The 16382-nt window shown below is 37.5% G+C and overlaps 2 protein-coding genes across 4 annotated transcripts; one reads left to right on the top strand and one right to left on the bottom strand.

The window, feature by feature from the left end:
• Positions 1–267: 267 nt before the first annotated feature.
• On the top strand, positions 268–9538 carry LOC107777919 (uncharacterized). 2 transcript variants are annotated; one of them, XM_075233630.1, is made up of 8 exons: positions 268–364; positions 5731–5786; positions 5929–5988; positions 6130–6461; positions 6995–7177; positions 7546–7692; positions 7788–7994; positions 8454–9538. In XM_075233630.1, the coding sequence occupies exons 2-8, from the start codon at positions 5750–5752 to the stop codon at positions 9315–9317; spliced, it is 1830 nt and encodes a 609-aa protein (XP_075089731.1). In that variant the 5' UTR covers positions 268–364; positions 5731–5749; the 3' UTR covers positions 9318–9538. The 2 variants fall into 2 exon arrangements, with proteins under 2 accessions (XP_075089731.1, XP_075089732.1); XM_075233631.1 differs by lacking the exon at positions 268–364 and adding an exon at positions 830–952.
• On the bottom strand, positions 7007–14252 carry LOC107777920 (uncharacterized). 2 transcript variants are annotated; one of them, XM_075233632.1, is made up of 5 exons: positions 14086–14252; positions 12677–12719; positions 12458–12549; positions 12257–12368; positions 7007–7145 (listed from the first exon to the last, which is right to left on the bottom strand). In XM_075233632.1, exons 1-4 carry the CDS (start codon positions 14149–14151, stop codon positions 12258–12260), a joined length of 312 nt encoding a protein of 103 aa, XP_075089733.1. In that variant the 5' UTR covers positions 14152–14252; the 3' UTR covers positions 7007–7145; position 12257. The 2 variants fall into 2 exon arrangements, with proteins under 2 accessions (XP_075089733.1, XP_016453577.2); XM_016598091.2 differs by lacking the exon at positions 7007–7145 and adding an exon at positions 11010–11256 and having other exon boundaries at positions 14086–14250.
• Between the last annotated feature and the right edge of the window lie 2130 nt (positions 14253–16382).

Raw genomic sequence — 16382 nt, forward strand, 5'->3', positions numbered from 1 at the left:
TTTTCTTTTTTGGCAAGATCAAACGTCAGCATAAGTGGGGCCCCCTAATCCGGTTTTAAGGAATCAGATAGTGGACCCAATAATTCCCCTAAATCTTCCACGTCACAAATATTCACCAATTCCCATTTTATTAGCCCTTAAACTTTCACTTATTTACAGTCATACCCTTCTTACTCTCTCTATACGCTATACTAAGCATTATTTAGCTGTGTAAAAATCACCATTCTTAGCATTTTCCATTTCTTCTACCTCACTACCCACCCACCCCCACCCCCACCCCCCTCTTCTTCTAATTTTTTTTGGGGTCTTAAAACCCTTTACCCCATTTCATTATTGGGTTTACAAATGCTTATAGAATTTTCAGGTATTTCGTTTTTACTACGTTACACATTTCGTATTATTAGCTACATTTTGAACTAGTTTTATTTCCTCTTTATTTTCTATTAATACGATTTTGCGCATGCTTTACTGAAAAGTGTTAGTTGTTTTGTTTCATTAAGTTTGTTTAACAGTTTTCTGCAAAACGAGAATTTTTTTTGGTTTTGTTTATGCATGTTTAAGGGTTCAAAATTTTGTATATAGACAAATCTATATTTCAGTATGTTTCTTGTTTTGAGATGGTTTTTTCATGAACATATTTTAGTTTGTGTTTTTGAGGTGGGTGTCTGAGTTTTTTTTTTTTTTTGGGGGTGGGGGTGAGGATACTGTAGAGGACGAGGACAGGGGGTGAACATCACCATATTTTTTGGTGTATCCTGATTCAAGCCCTAGAAAACCCACTCTGTGGGGGGGGGGGGGTTGGGGGGGGGGGGGCGGCGGTCGCTTTAGTCCTCCTGCCAACGGGACTCAATTCCTGGAGCTCGAACCCGACACCTCTAGTTAACTCTTTGGTGGGCAGAGTTACCCGATACCTTTGCTGTGAAAGGTAGCAGGTACTCGGTGGGATAGTAAGGTGTGGACAAGTTGGCCTGGACACCACTGCCATTGAAAAAAAAAGATAGATGAGTTAGAATTTCGAATTAGTACTTGAATTCTATTGTATTTGTTAGTTTCATTGTATAAATAGTAGTAAATAATCCTAATCCCATATGTACATATGTATTAGCAGTAGGACATGTATTGTATATATAGGGCTCATTGTATCATTATCATTATCAATCAATAAGATTTTTCTCCCGTGCATTCTCACATGGTATCAGAGCAATCATGAGATATTTATTGCTGTGCATAAATTCCAGCGACTCCGGGAAGAAAGGAAAAAAATATAGCCTTTTTCCGGCAAAACAGTACTGTCCGTAGAAAAAGTTCATATCCATTAGCGCTGCGCAAAAAACCAACACCACCACGAGATAGATCATCTTCCGGCGACCAAACCCTAAAAATTTCTCCGGCAGAAACCCTTCCATGCGCCCTCACGCGCCGCCGGGAGAATATTTTCCGGCAAGTCTCCGACCTGACGCGCCGGCGCGTGAGGCTTCTTCCGGCCATTTTTTGGCTGAGCTTCTTCAGCACAGCCTGGTCGAACAGCAATTCCGAGTCCATTGGTACTATTTCCGACATATTTCGACAACTTTGGAATTTTCCGGCGAGCTACAGTGATTTTTCCGGCGTGAACAGTGATCTCCAGCAATTTTTTGCTTTTTCCGGCATGATATTATAATGGAATTTGTACACTCACAATCCGTTGGATTAAATGCAATAAATCCAATCCATATTGTTTCTTTACCTGAATATATTGAGTTGCTTCAGTACAAAGCACGTAAACATACATCTTTTGGATTAACCTCCGTTGTTCCAACAAATAGTAGCATGACTGGTGTCTCCCAATCTTCACCTTCTGAGTCTTGGGTTATTGATTTAGGTGCATCTGATCATATTTCTGGTAACAAATCTCTTTTCACTAGTATCTCATATTCTCAATCTCTTCCAACAGTCACAATGGCCAATGGGTCTCAAGCCATGGCAACGGCAATAGGTCAAGCAAGTCCACTTCCTTCCTTACCTTTAAACTCAGTTCTTTATGTTCCTGGTAGTCCTTTTAATCTCATAGCCGTTAGTCGCTTAGCCAAATCAGTTAAATCTGCTGTTTTATTTCTTGATGACCTTGTTTTCATACAGGAACGCAGTACAGGACGGATCATTGGTACCAAACGTGAATCAGATGGACTTTATTACCTTATCCTTGCAAAATCACATGGACTCGCATCTTGTCTTCCTCCAATAACTTCTCCCGTTACTGATTCACCAAATTTATTACATAAACGGTTAGGACATCCCAGTTTGTCAAAACTTCAGAAAATGGTACCTGGCTTATCTCACTTGTCCACTCTAGAGTGTGAGTCGTGTCAGCTCGGTAAGCATACCCGCTCCCATTTCCCGCGGCGTCTTGACAATTGAGCAGAGTCACCTTTTACTTTAGTCCATTCAGATGTTTGGGGTCCTAGTCGGGTTAGTTCTACCTTAGAATTCCGCTACTTTGTCAGTTTCATTGATGATTATTCCAGGTGCACTTGGATATTTTTGATGAAAAATCGATCTGAGTTGTTTTCTATTTTCCAGACCTTCCATGCTGAAATTCAAAATCTATTTGGGGTTTCTATCCGCACATTTCGTAATGATAATGCCCTAGAGTATTTGTCTTCCCTATTTCAGCAGTTTATGAACTCCCATGGGATTATTCATCAAGCATCTTGTCCGTACACATCCCAACAAAATGGGATAACTAAAAGAAAGAATAGACAATCTTATTGAAACTGCTCGTACCCTACTCATACAATCTCATGTTCCACTGCGTTTTTGGGGGATGCAGTTCTTACATCTTGTTATCTTATTAATCGTATGCCATCTTCAGCTATCCAAAATCAAGTTCCATTCTCTGTCCTGTTTCCTACTTACCTTTGTTCTCTCTTCCACCTCGTGTCTTTGGGAGTACGTGCTTTGTTCATGACCTTACTCCAAGAAAAGATAAGTTAGCTTCTTGTGCTCTTAAGTGCATATTTCTGGGTTACTCGAGAACGTAAAAGGGATATCGATGTTATTCTCCTGACCTTCAGCGATTTCTTATGTCTGCTGATGTTACCTTTTCTTGAAACCCAATCATACTTCACAGGTCCGGTTAATCACTTAGATATTTCTGAGGTGCTACCTGTTCCTTCTTTTGGAGATTCAGACCCTATCTCCTATTCATCTTCCTCCATAGCTCCACCGCCTACAGTTCCAGTTACAGCTCCACCACCTATAGCTCCAGTGTCACCACCGAGTCCAGTGCCACCACCTAGTCCAGTTCCACCAACTATAGCTCCAGTGCCACCACCTAGTCTAGTTCAACCTTCTACAGCTCCACCACTCCTGACTTACCATCGTCGTCCGCCCCTAGCATCAGGCCCAGCTGGTTCACGTCCTGCACCTGACCCTGCTAATACTGCGGACTTATCTCCTCTTAATCAACTGATTGCACTACGAAAAGGTATACAGTCCACACTTAATCATAATCCTCATTATATCGGTTTAAGTTACCATTGTCTCTCATCATCACATTGTACATTTGTGTCATCTTTGTCCTCTGTTTCCATCCTAAGTCTACAGGTGAAGCATTGTCTCATCCCGGATGACGACAGGCTATGATTGACGAGATGTATGCTTTACATACGAGTAGTACTTGGAAGCTTGTTCCTCTTCCTTCAGGTAAATTGACTGTTGGTTGTCGTTGGGTGTATGCAGTCAAAGTTGGTCCAGATGGCCAGGTTGATAGACTTAAGGCTCGTCTTGTTGCCAAAGGATATACTCAGATATTTGGACTCGATTACAGTGATATTTTCTCTCCCGTGGCTAAAATTGCATCAGTCCGCCTTTTTCTATCCATGGCTGTTGTTCGGCCTCTCTATCAGTTGGATATTAAGAATGTTTTTCTACACGGTGACCTTGCGGATGAGGTTTATATGGAGCAACCACCTGGTTTTGTTGCTCAGGGGGAGTCTAGTGGCCTTGTATGTCGGTTAAGCCGGTCCCTCTATGGTCTAAAGCAGTCTCCTCGAGCCTGGTTTGGTAAGTTCAGCACAGTTATTCAGGAGTTTGGCATGACTTGTAGTGAAGCTGATCACTCTGTATTTTATCGACATTCTGCTTCAAATCTCTGTATTTTTTTGGTCGTTTATGTTGACGATATTGTTATTATCGGCAATGATCAGGATGGTATTAGTAAGTTGAAGCAACATCTCTTTCAGCACTTTCAGACTAAGGATCTGGGTAGATTAAAGCATTTTCTGGGTATTGAGGTCGTTCAATCTAGCTCAGGTATTGTGATCTCACAACGGAAGTATGCCTTAGATATTTTTGAGGAGACAGGAATGACAGGTTGTAGACCTTTTGACGCTCCGATGGATCCGAATTCTAAACTTCTGCCAGGACAGGGGGAGCCTCTTAGCAATCCTGCAAGATATAGGCGGTTGGTTGGTAAATTAAATTACCTCACAGTGACTAAACCTGACATTTCCTTTCCTGTGAGTGTTGTGAGTCAGTTTATGGATTCTCCCTGTGATAGTCATTGGGATGCAACCGCATTCTTCGATATATAAAATCAGCTCCTGGCAAAGGCTTATTGTTTGAAGATCGAGGCCATAAGCAGATCGTTGGATACCAAGATGCTGATTGGGCAGGATCACCTTCTGATAGACGTTCTACGTCTGGATATTGTGTCTTAGTAGGAGGAAATTGGTGTCTTGGAAGAGCAAGAAACAGAATGTGGTTGCTCGGTCTAGTGCAGAAGCAGAATATCGAGCAATGGCTATGACCACATGTGAGCTAATTTGGATCAAACAGTTGCTCAAGGAGTTGAAATTTGGTGAGATTAGTCAGATGAGACTTGTGTGTGATAATCAAGCTGCTCTTCATATTACGTCAAATCCAGTGTTCCATGAGAGAACTAAACACATCGAGATTGACTGTCACTTTGTTAGAGAAAAGATACTCTCGGGAGATATTGCTACAAAATTTGTGAAGTCGAACGATCAGCTTCACCAAGTCTCTCACTGGTCCTCGTATTAGTTATATATGTAACAAGCTCGGTACATATGATTTATATGCACCTTCTTGATCCTGTTAGTTTCATTGTATAAATAGTAGTAAATAACCCTAATTCCATATGTATTAGGAGTAGGACATGTATTATATATATAGGGCTCATTGTATCATTGTCATTATCAATCAATAAGATTTTTCTCCGGTGCAGTATTCACTGAGTTGATGATCTCACAACATTTTAGAATGTTCAGATAATTTCTATATGTAATAGAAAGAAAAGAAGAAGAAAATAATTTCTCTGTGATATTTTGTGGTTGACTAAGCTTTAACATTGTTATAGTAAAATGCTACATTAATTTTCCTTTTCTTTTTCTTTTTAGACAGTACTAGAGTATCGTCGGTGTACAATATATGCGATACTTCTAACAAATTTCAGTTCATGTCTTCAATATTTTGAAGCTTTCACCCATGCTATGCTGCCTTTAATTTTAAATGAAGCAGCATTCATTACACATATCCTGATTTACAGGAGATACTTTGGAGTTGCTTTCGATATAGAAACAAATCTTCTTTTCCAGGGGATTTGGTCGTAGTGTAATATGATTTGTCTTAGACAAGTGGTCATGTAACATAGCTTATATTTAGTGGAAGATGTATTCTCTTAAATTAGGAAATGTAATTGTGATCCTCTGTTTTTTGTCTCTCATACAGGGTAAATTTTCTTAAAGAGATGGATTTGTTAATCTGGAGTTCACCTTACTGTCAAGGTTTGTATAATTATTATATTTTGATGAGTGGACTGCCTACGTATTTTAACCTTACTAGTTTTCAGGTTTGTTTGGTAGAAGCAGCGTTGAAGTGGACATACTGTTCCTTTTGGTTTAAGCACTAATTTATTTTTTTCTTCAGATGAAAACAGTTATCGAACAAACAGCTTGGCCTTCAACTTCTATTTCAATCAAAAGCTCGGTAAGTTCATATTAATTAACTCTCGTATTTGTATATTTTCTTGACAAGTCTATCAGATCTTTTATTTTAATAAACCTGGTTTCCTTTCGATCAATGTACATCTAACTGACTTCATTTTTTTCTATCGATTTGCGTCGACAGACATTATAGAGGAAAATGCCTTAAACGAGAAATGTTGTCTGCAAGTGCTGGAGATGCTCATTGCAAAAGCTGATGCAGAAATTGCTGAACTTAAAGATGATATAGTGATGCTACAGAGCCAACTAGCCTGCACTGATGAAAAATGGTCCGACATATGCTTTGCTGCTTTAAATAAAAAGATTGATCATCTCGATAGTTTGATAACGACCTTGAAACATAAAAATGTCCAAGTTTCTGGTGTCCACTTACTAACAAATAGAAAGCCCCCAGAGAGAATTCATGAGATATTAGAGAGACTGCTGAGAAATTTCTTTTCTCCACGAGACGAGCAGGTTTGGTCTCAGAACATTTACTTGTTCTTATCTAATATTGGATTCGATGGCTGTTTTTATTGTTTTCCATGCAAGATTGCTTAATTGCTGTTGTTCTTAAGATAGGTATTAGTAACTTACTGGATGCACATGAGCATTGCTGTTTCACATGAAACTTTTGGAATTTAATCTGATTCTTAAAATTGAAAAACTAAAGAAGGAAAACAATGGCTGTTAAATGAAGACAATTGTTGAATTTATATCTACTATTAATCATTGAACTTACAGTTAAGGGGTCGTTTGGTTCAGTTTTGGATATCCCCTGGGATTATCTATCCCACCTCCTATATGGGATAGCTAATACCACCATTCTGGTATAAAATTTATATTGGTATTAGGCTATTAGCTAATACCAAAACCAAACATGGGATAACTATAATCGCAGATTTTATACCGGGATTGATATCCTTATCCCGGTAACCAGACGACCCCTAAGTAGTTGGTTGAGACTATACTCTTGAATTTCCACATGACTTCTGTTTTGAAATCAACAGCCTGCAAACTCTAGCCTTGGAAGTTCAAAGCTAGCTGCAGCAGGTCTTATAAAAGTTGAAGCAACGGACTACCACGATTTAAAGGATAATGAGACTGCAGAAATAAACGTGGGTGTCGCTGTCCAGGCCATTGTTACAGTCCAGACACCATCTGCGGTTCAAGAAAGAAATCATCAAGAAACAGTAAGTGCTTATAATCTCCCTTTGTTCCACTAAAAGATTGCAAAATGCAAGAAAATTTGAACCAAGGAAATAGTGTAACTTTGCGGGTTCTCCCAGTCTGGAATTGAGGGTGCCATAAGTGTGCAGGATTGCAGCCATTTAGGATATACTGCATAAGTTTATCAGATAAATACCCCTATGGTTACTTCTCATATTTTTGTGAGTCTATTACTAATATTTGAAGACCGCTCACTGGTACCTCTAAGGGCTTTATATTCTCATGGAAGTAGTATTTGTAATGAATGCGTTTCAGCTCCCCCGTTGCATCAATTTCCCATCTTAACTCGTCCAGTTCACTGGATTTTTATCTTTTCTCAAACAATGAACAGGATGCGCATACAATCTCCAAACCTTCCAATACAAAGGCTTTTGGCCATGCTAGTGACGATTCCACTATGAAGGATTTGAACAAGTGTGATATTCCCAGAAAGCCAATCAATGCAAGCAATAGAGAATATCCTTCACATCTCAACAATGTACTTATAAATCTTCTGAGCAAATTTGTTCATATAAGGTTACATACCGATCTAGATCATTCAAATAACCAGTTATGTTATCTACTCTCTTGCAGAAGCAGTTTGCATGTGCTGTTTTAAAGAGTGTAAGCACGAAGTCTCTAAAAGACAAAGCTCATTCTTGTGGAACAACAAAGAGGAAGATCAACATATCAGAAGATATCTTTGAAGATAAATTGATGCAACAAAGTTCTAATGATGAAAGGGTAATCATAAATTCATCTCCACAAGTCGAGGAAACAAGCAATGGAAAAGGACCTAAGGTTGGGAAATATCTTCCATTTGCTTTAGTGTGCTGTAACAGTATTCAAACAGGCTAGAAGTCTTATTTTTCAAAGATGTACCGCTTGAATGTAGACTCTTATATCAGCATTTAGCCTATATTAAAAAGAGGAAAAGCCAGGGGCAATCTATAGCTTAGAGAGTGAGCTACGGGCACAGTCTGTGGCTTCGGTACTTGTAGAGTCATTCGAGTCTGTATATCTATTCATTCAACCATGAGAGCTTCATGTGTCAACCTAACGTGTTCTAAATCACAATACAACAACTAAAGATCTTCAAAGCAAGTTTTACAATTTAGGGGTTTCAAATCTCAGTTTAAGCGTGTCATTCTTGGCCTTCTCATTGTAATTATAGAAAAGAAATTATGACCTCTCGAAATTTTTATCGAGTGCTTATTTAAGATTTTTCCATCTAAAAGGGGGTTAATGTTGTTTTGACAGCCTGCTGGATCAATTCTGAAGACCAGTCTAATTGCTGTAAAACAAGAACCCAAAGAATACAGAGATGAACAGACACAGAATGGAGGGAAGGCTGGTCAGACAAGAGAAAAACACACCTCAAGTCAATTGGTAATGGAAAAAAAGACGGGTGCAAAATCTTTTCTTGGATTAAAGGTAGAAGAAAGAAGCCAGTCACTGGGAAAAGTCAAAGGTAAAGTGCAAGAGAAGCGACCCCCGCAAAGGCAAGTACTTACCATACATAAATCTGACTCAAAGTTGTTCCTGAAACTAGAAGGTCAGAGGCTGAACGTCAAATGGAACTTACCTCAAGAAAAGACTAAAGAGCTATGTCTTGCCGAGGAATTAGGATTCAAGACACTTTCTGGTGTAAAACTCAAGAGGCAGTGGAAAATTGGAAGTACTCAGAAGAAGAGAGGTGATGAGTCTGGAGACGAAACAATCAAGGAAAATATGTTACTACTCGGTGGAGCCAAAGGAACTGGTGATCTTCCAGAGATCAGTTCAACTTCTTTGACTCAATTGAAGAAGAGAAGGATAACGAGTTCTAGAGGACCAGTCCTCCAAGAGAATGAGAATTTGAGAGACTTTCAGAATAGGTTGGTAAAATCACATGACAGATCAAATCCAAGTCTTCAAGTCATTAAAGTTGAGAATGTCAAACCTCTTGCTTCCACAGCATTCATTGTTCCAACACCACACGTAGCAGATCTAAAATTTATGACACTCAATCAACTCAAGGCCGTGGCAAGGCAATTGAATCTGGGCGGGGTATATACTCTTTGCAAAGCTGAGCTGCAAGAAGTCCTTCACTTTACGCTTCTAGGTAAAGGCCGGTCAAAATAGAAGCGATCTCTATATCCTCTTTTTGTTTGGATATTCTCAAATGAAACATAACAGAATCGTTTACAAGTTCTTTTGAGAAGAAAAGGAGCTCTCTATGAGAAAAAGGGGATACTAGCAAATGATGTTCATATAACCAACTGTACAGAGAAACGAAGTTTTGCTTATATAAAGAACAGATACATGAGAAAGAATATAGAAAAAGTTGATTCTAGGAATCATTATAGCCAAGTTCTTCCCGGAAGGCTTTACTATTTTTGTTGATAATTACCCTTCTTTTGGTACTGAAATGATCATTACCCTGGTAATCAAGAACCTTCCTTTGTAGAGCTGAGTTTCATTTGTTGCTTAGTTTGCTAATTGAGCCTGGCATGTTGCAGCTGCTTTTCTCTATAAATACAGTCGGACCTCTTTATAACAACATCATTATATAACAGTCATTTACTATAAAAGTTAAGTTTTTTATGGAACCAATTTTCATATTATGTAGTATATGTTCTCTATAACAATACTTTGCTATAACCGGTAAAAAAATTCGTAACGAATGAGGCTGTTATAAAGAGGTTTGACCGTATAGTGTTAATATGTAGGTTCTGATATTGTTAAAACTTGGGCTGGTGTTGCTTTTCATTTTATTGAACTTGGCCACTATATATAGTTCTGCAGAAACATTGTTGTAGTAATCAAACATTTGAATTCTAGTTCTTCTATTCTGATATGCTGTATATTATTGTTAGGCGCAGACATGTGACATCAGATAACTGTTAGGGGTCGTTTGGTACGAGGTATAAGAAGGTATAAGGGTGGTATAAAAATTTAATACCACCTTAATACTCTGTTTGGTTAGCAAACCAGGTATAAATTATTCCGGTGTTAATTTTAACATTGGGATAACTTATACCTTATAGAAGGTGGGGTAATTAGCACCGGTATAACTTATACCTTCTTCTTAGAAATTATGTCATTGTCATTCTTAATACAACATACCAAACAATGAATAAACAACAATCTCAGCATAACGACCCCTTATAGTTCTCCTTTATGAAAATGTTCAAAAAATAATGAGAAGAATTCAACTTTTTATACAAAATTTCCTGTGTTATTTAAATTACACATTCTATATCCTGTCAGTGTTGAATAACTTCTATATTTCTTGTTTAACTATAATTCACGGATTAGGTTCACCTAACATAGTATAATTTCGATAAGCCATTTGAATTTACTAAATGTTAGTAATAGAAATGAGCATAATTAAGTTAAGACCTGAGTCTTAATATCCACGGATGGTAAGAGATAGACAACTAAAAAGCTTCTCTTTTTTGGGTTTTAATTGAATATTGTAACCGAGAAATTCTCGATGCAAACTAAGTCAATACTAAGCCTGCATCTCTATCCTTCGCTTAAATACTAGGTTTTTGTCGCAACAGAGTTCGAACTCGTGATGTGCGTCTAATGCATCTCTATCCTTCGCTTAAATACTAGGTTTTTGTCGCAATAGAGTTCGAACTCGTGATGTGCGTCTAATCCACACATCATGCACTGTGTTCTTACCACTAGTCCAAAGTCCTAAGAGCATTTGGTTGAACGTTTATGCCAAAAACTTGAGCAGATTTTGCAGAAGTTTTCGAGTTTTCGTACATAAACGACATCTAAACAGTTTGATGTGCCACTGGAAAAAATTTGATATAGCATGAATTAAAAACAGCAGTTACAATAGAAGTTCAGACGTCCTCAAATGTTCGTATATGCATAAAAACATATTCCACAATTTTCACACTTAATTCTACCTTTTTCCTTCAAGCTCATGTACTAAAGAATCAACAGTTTAAAATAAATCCTTTGCTAGCATGCAAGACATGCAACTAACTTATGGAAGTAAAATAGCTAACATCCTGGAACATGTTTGGGACCAAGATCAAACTGTAGCTTTAGGAAGAACAACCTGCGATAAGGGAAAAAATCACGACACATTAGCACGATGAGGAGTATAAGCTAGTTCAGCTTAAGATATTTTCAAGCAAACGAGAACCTATTGATAGTATCATTGACGTGGGATGCCTTGTGCACCGGACTGCCCTTTATACGCGTGCAACTATCTTGACAGTAGCAAAGACAGGGCAACTTGCACAAAGTCTATTTTCCAACTCTTCGTGGCTCTTTACGAATGTGGTGTCTGAGCTAACTTGCGCACATTTCGACTATTTCACATGGTACTGATACAAATGTGGGTAACTCTGCCACCTTACAATTCTTCTGTCTCTATTGGAATTGGAACCCTAGTCCCTCATAGTTCTCATATCACTTTATCGACCACTAACCCACACCTTTGGAGCTTGGGTGGTCTAGTCTCCAACTTACTATCCAAAAAATTGCTTATTTTACAATTTGATTTGTGATTAACAAAAATGAAATTTAGCCCTGGTCCTGAGTCACATTAATAATAATTACAAGTGTGCATTTTTTTCATTACAGAGGGAGCATATACATGCAGTTGCTCAGTTTTTGACTTACTGCTAGCGGCAAAGGCAAAAGAATGTTGAAATATGTGACCGTCTCATCTAAAAACTTAAACTCTTAAAGAGAGAACATTTTATTTTACTTAATTAAGTTTTCAACATATCTCCGCACGCGGAGCCTAATTCTTTTTCATAGGTCAAGCACGTGGATATTCTTTTTCTTTTTTTTTATAATGGATGGCGGTGAGACTTGAACTCAGGACCTATGTGTGTTCTAATATAAATGTCGGGGTTATGTGATCATCTCATCTAAAAGCTTAAGTTCTTAAAGAGAGTTCATTTTTATTTACTTTAATTACATTTCAACAAAGATTATGTAATAACTTGTGGATATCACGTGTATATAACCTCCGGAAGCAACAACAACAATACCCAGTGATTTCCCTGGGGTCTGGGTAAGCACTATAGCAGTAAAAAGTTTTATACCTCACTTCGACGCCAACTTGCTAAGAGCCTCCTCTAGGTTTCGAACTAGATGTTTGATTTGATATTTGAGCTTTGCATTCTCTGAAGTTCGTTCTTCCACCTGTTTATGTGCCTGAAATAAATTTAAGAAAAAAAATCAATCTTTAATTTGCACCAACACTGTTTTCGAAAAGGATGCAGAATTGAAATCCAAATCTCCACCTTTTCTTTTTCTGCTTTGAGCTCAGCTGTAACATCTTTCAGTTTTGACTGGAGTTCAGCAACTGTTCTCTCTAATTCCTCAATTCTAGAATCTGAAGAACCACCAAAATGCACATAAACATGAAAAAGCACCAGAGTCCTCCTTAGGTTTACACAGATGGGAAAACTTATGAATTAGAATCATTAATAAGTGGAGATAGAATTGAAGGCTTCACCAACCTGTCTTACTAGCAATTGAAATTTCAAGTCTTGCCAATCGTTCCTTCATTCAATGAAAATGTCTTTTAGCATATAATGATCGTAAAATGAGACAAAATTGCACACACAACAACAACAAAAAAAAACTAAGTGTAATTCTGGAGAAAACACACATGTACATAAATATGTAATGTAATTAATCTATTAGGTGTTTTCTGTTAGAAGCAGCCGTTAAGAATGTAAACACCTAATTTAGGATAGAATCTCAATGGATACCTATAGACTCGAGCCATATGTTCGTAAACTGTTGGAGGAGCATAATTAGAAAGTGTCCTAAATTCTTCTAGAAAAATCATTGGGATAACTGTGTTAGCTATTAGCTTAGGCAGTTCCTACTTCCTAGTGCATACCATGGAACAGTCAGTATAACTGTATAAGCCTTCAGGCAGTAACTTCAAATCCAATCTTCATTGGAAGAAGAACATAATCTATGACACTGACTTTAAGATGCACAAATGCCAAACGATGGATACAACTACACTATTTGAGCAAAAGCTATTAATTTAATAGATTTACTGATACAAATACAATGTTTGAGTAAAAGCTACGGGGTTCGCCCCAACCTATAGCCGGGCTACTAACTCCGCCCCTGGTCGGCTATATAAATACTCACTCTCCAGTTAAGCTCAACTCATGTTATTATCATACCAATAACGTGTGTCACGTCACAACGATAGCCAATGGCGCGAAGCTACTGTGCGCTGGATTATGACTAAACGCCTCTAAGTTACATGTATTATGAGGATTCATCATGAATTGACAAATTTGCAAACCAACTGCAACCTTTGTCCTTTCCGAGCTGGGGAGTGGCAATACGAGCAAGCTCACTCGGGCAAAGTTTTTGCAGAAAACTATTTTTTCCAATGGACCAAATAAGGGGGAAAAGGGCATTAATACTAAAGTATAACAGCATAAGTTGAACTCCAGATAACAATGAATACAACTAAAGCAAAGATTTATATAAGCTCAAAATATAACAAAAGAAAGGCAGCCCGGTGCACTAAGTTCCCGCTATGCGCGGGGTCCGAGAAAGAGCCGGACCACAAGGGTCTATTATACGCAACCTTAACCTGCATTTCTGCAAGAGGGTGTTTTCACGGCTTGAATCCTTGCCGTACCGGTCACATGGCAACAACTTTATAAGTTACGCCAAGGCTCCCTTCTCATAATATAACAAAATTGAAAGAAAATTCAAAACCCAAAAATCATTAAATCTATCAAAAGGAAAGCATAGAACTTTCACATTTATATCCATTAAAACATTAGATCCTATAGAAGGGAAAAAGCACAAAACTTGAACAAAAACAACACTGAACAAGAAATACAAATTATATTAAAAAATTGATGTAAGAATGAGTTGAGATTAAAACCTCAGCCTCTGAAGCTCTGTGGTAAAAGGGTTTTAAGGTTTCTTCTAGATTATTTGAATCCGCCATTTTCTGTTAAAAAATCAAAGCGCCGTAGCTGAGGGAGACTTTGCAAATCAGCTTTCTAAGAAACGTATTAGCCAATAGAATGTTGCCTTTTTAGTAAGAGGAATATTGTTCCAAATTTTTTTTTTGGCTTTTATACTTGATGTATGTTATACACCTATAATAGCATTTGACATTTAAATATATTTTGATTGTTATAGACAAAAATTATCCAAAAACTAATTTTTTTATTTTATAATATTATATATAAAAGATTAATAAAATATTTAAGTTCAAAATCTCAACAGATATAAATATTTCATGAATTAATTGCTAAAGAAATCTAATACATTATTAAAAAATTCTTAACTAAACGCACAAATATTTAACTCTAAGGCACACAATTAAAAAATATGAATAGATTGTGTTTACATATTACATCTTCAATATAAGATATATTATGTGTACATCTTTAAATAAAAAAAGAATGATATGCATATTTTCAAAAAATATAAATAGACCTTTTAAGTATCTTTTGACATTTTTCTAATGCAAGATATATTGTTGCGACCAAAAACACTCACGCAAGTGCACGTGATCGTCAAGTAATAGAGTAGTGAGTAGAGTATCGTTCCCATGAAGACTTATGATTAACTGTTGACTGATTCAAACCTAATTTCTGTATCTACCCAAGAGGTTGTTCACAAAAGAGAGATGTAATTGTTTTACTACTTAAACTATAAATAATTAATCTAACTAAAGCAAGTAACCAAACGAATAGCAATTTCGAGTAACAAACAGTAGGAGATGATATTCCAGGGTCACGGGCATAGTTAACAATCGTGTTGTGTTCTTGGCTTAGAATGACTAATCAATTTATCTGGGTTATTCATTGACAGGGTTGATATTACTCATAAGAATCTGTCGAGTTCTTACTCACCTATTCAAGTCAACTCAATGCCTATATGTCTATGGAATTAAGATTAACAAGAACACATTTACAATTCCTGTATTTCAGCCAAGCGAAGCAATTAGGTATGTGTCTATCCCAATTGCGAATCCATTCCCCGAGACCCGGGTTTAAGAGCTTGCTCTATTTAATTCTATATGCAATCTAAAGTTTCCACTTTCGAGTTCAACTATAGATTCGTAGATAGTATTTCACTGTTAGCTACTCAACAAAATAATTCAACGCAGAATTAAATAAACAACCCAATATGATAAACCCACTTTGTCAAATTAAACTCCAAACAACAACATTCATGTTTTACCCATGACCCCAGAACAATGGGTCTTAGCCACTCATACTGGTGTTCATCCCAAATAAGTTCAATTTCATCACAAAATAGCAAAAACAAGAGAAGAAAAGAAGAACTTGATGGTCAAAACTCCTTCTTGCCTCTTGCCTCTCTATTTCTTGCACTAAACTATGAAAACCTTGATGATTTAACCTTGGGCGAGCTTGACTTTATATAGGTTAAGTGGGTTTCTCTCCAAATTTCCAATTTTACCCCTAAATAACGTTTTTCCGGACCGGACACGCGTGAGCTCGCGCGTTTCTTCGCGCATGATTCTGTCTCGGCTTTTCTTACGCGCGAACTCCTGCGCGCCTTCGCGCGTTTCTTCGCGCACCTGGAGCTTGATTTCGTCCATTTTTTTTATCTCGTCCTTGCGCGCACTCAACTCCGAAGGGTTGTTCTTGCTCATAAATCATTCCAATATCCTCTTGAAAACATCATATAGGCTCCTCATCCTGCAATGTATACATATCACAATTAAAGCCTATTTTTCATCAATTAACCATAATATGTCATTGGAATATAATCAAGCGGAAGCATAAACAATAGCTAAATCATCTAGATTTCGCCTATTATCAACACCCCACACTTAATTCATTGCTAGTCCTCGAGCAATCAACTATACTCTCTAGAGAATCCTTCACTCAACCATTTCCCTTAACGCATTACACCTAGAACAATGTACATGTATTACGCCTAGCAGTGAACAATCCTAGCCTCAAAGTCGACTCTCAAGTGCCATGCAATATTCACACTTCCTCAAAGTACTCTACACAGAAGTCAAGACTTGCTTTTCCGTCACGAATCATATGCCCTCACAATTACATCAACAAAAACTGAGTTCAATCCACCACATTCAATTCATATACTCACATATATCAAGGAAATCACTCACTCTCACAAAAGAGGTCACATGCATGCAATTGGTACCATAAGCTTGCCCTTAATGTAAATCTC

Source organism: Nicotiana tabacum, chromosome 16 (assembly GCF_000715075.1).
Source record: "Nicotiana tabacum cultivar K326 chromosome 16, ASM71507v2, whole genome shotgun sequence".
Taxonomy (NCBI): domain Eukaryota; kingdom Viridiplantae; phylum Streptophyta; class Magnoliopsida; order Solanales; family Solanaceae; genus Nicotiana; species Nicotiana tabacum.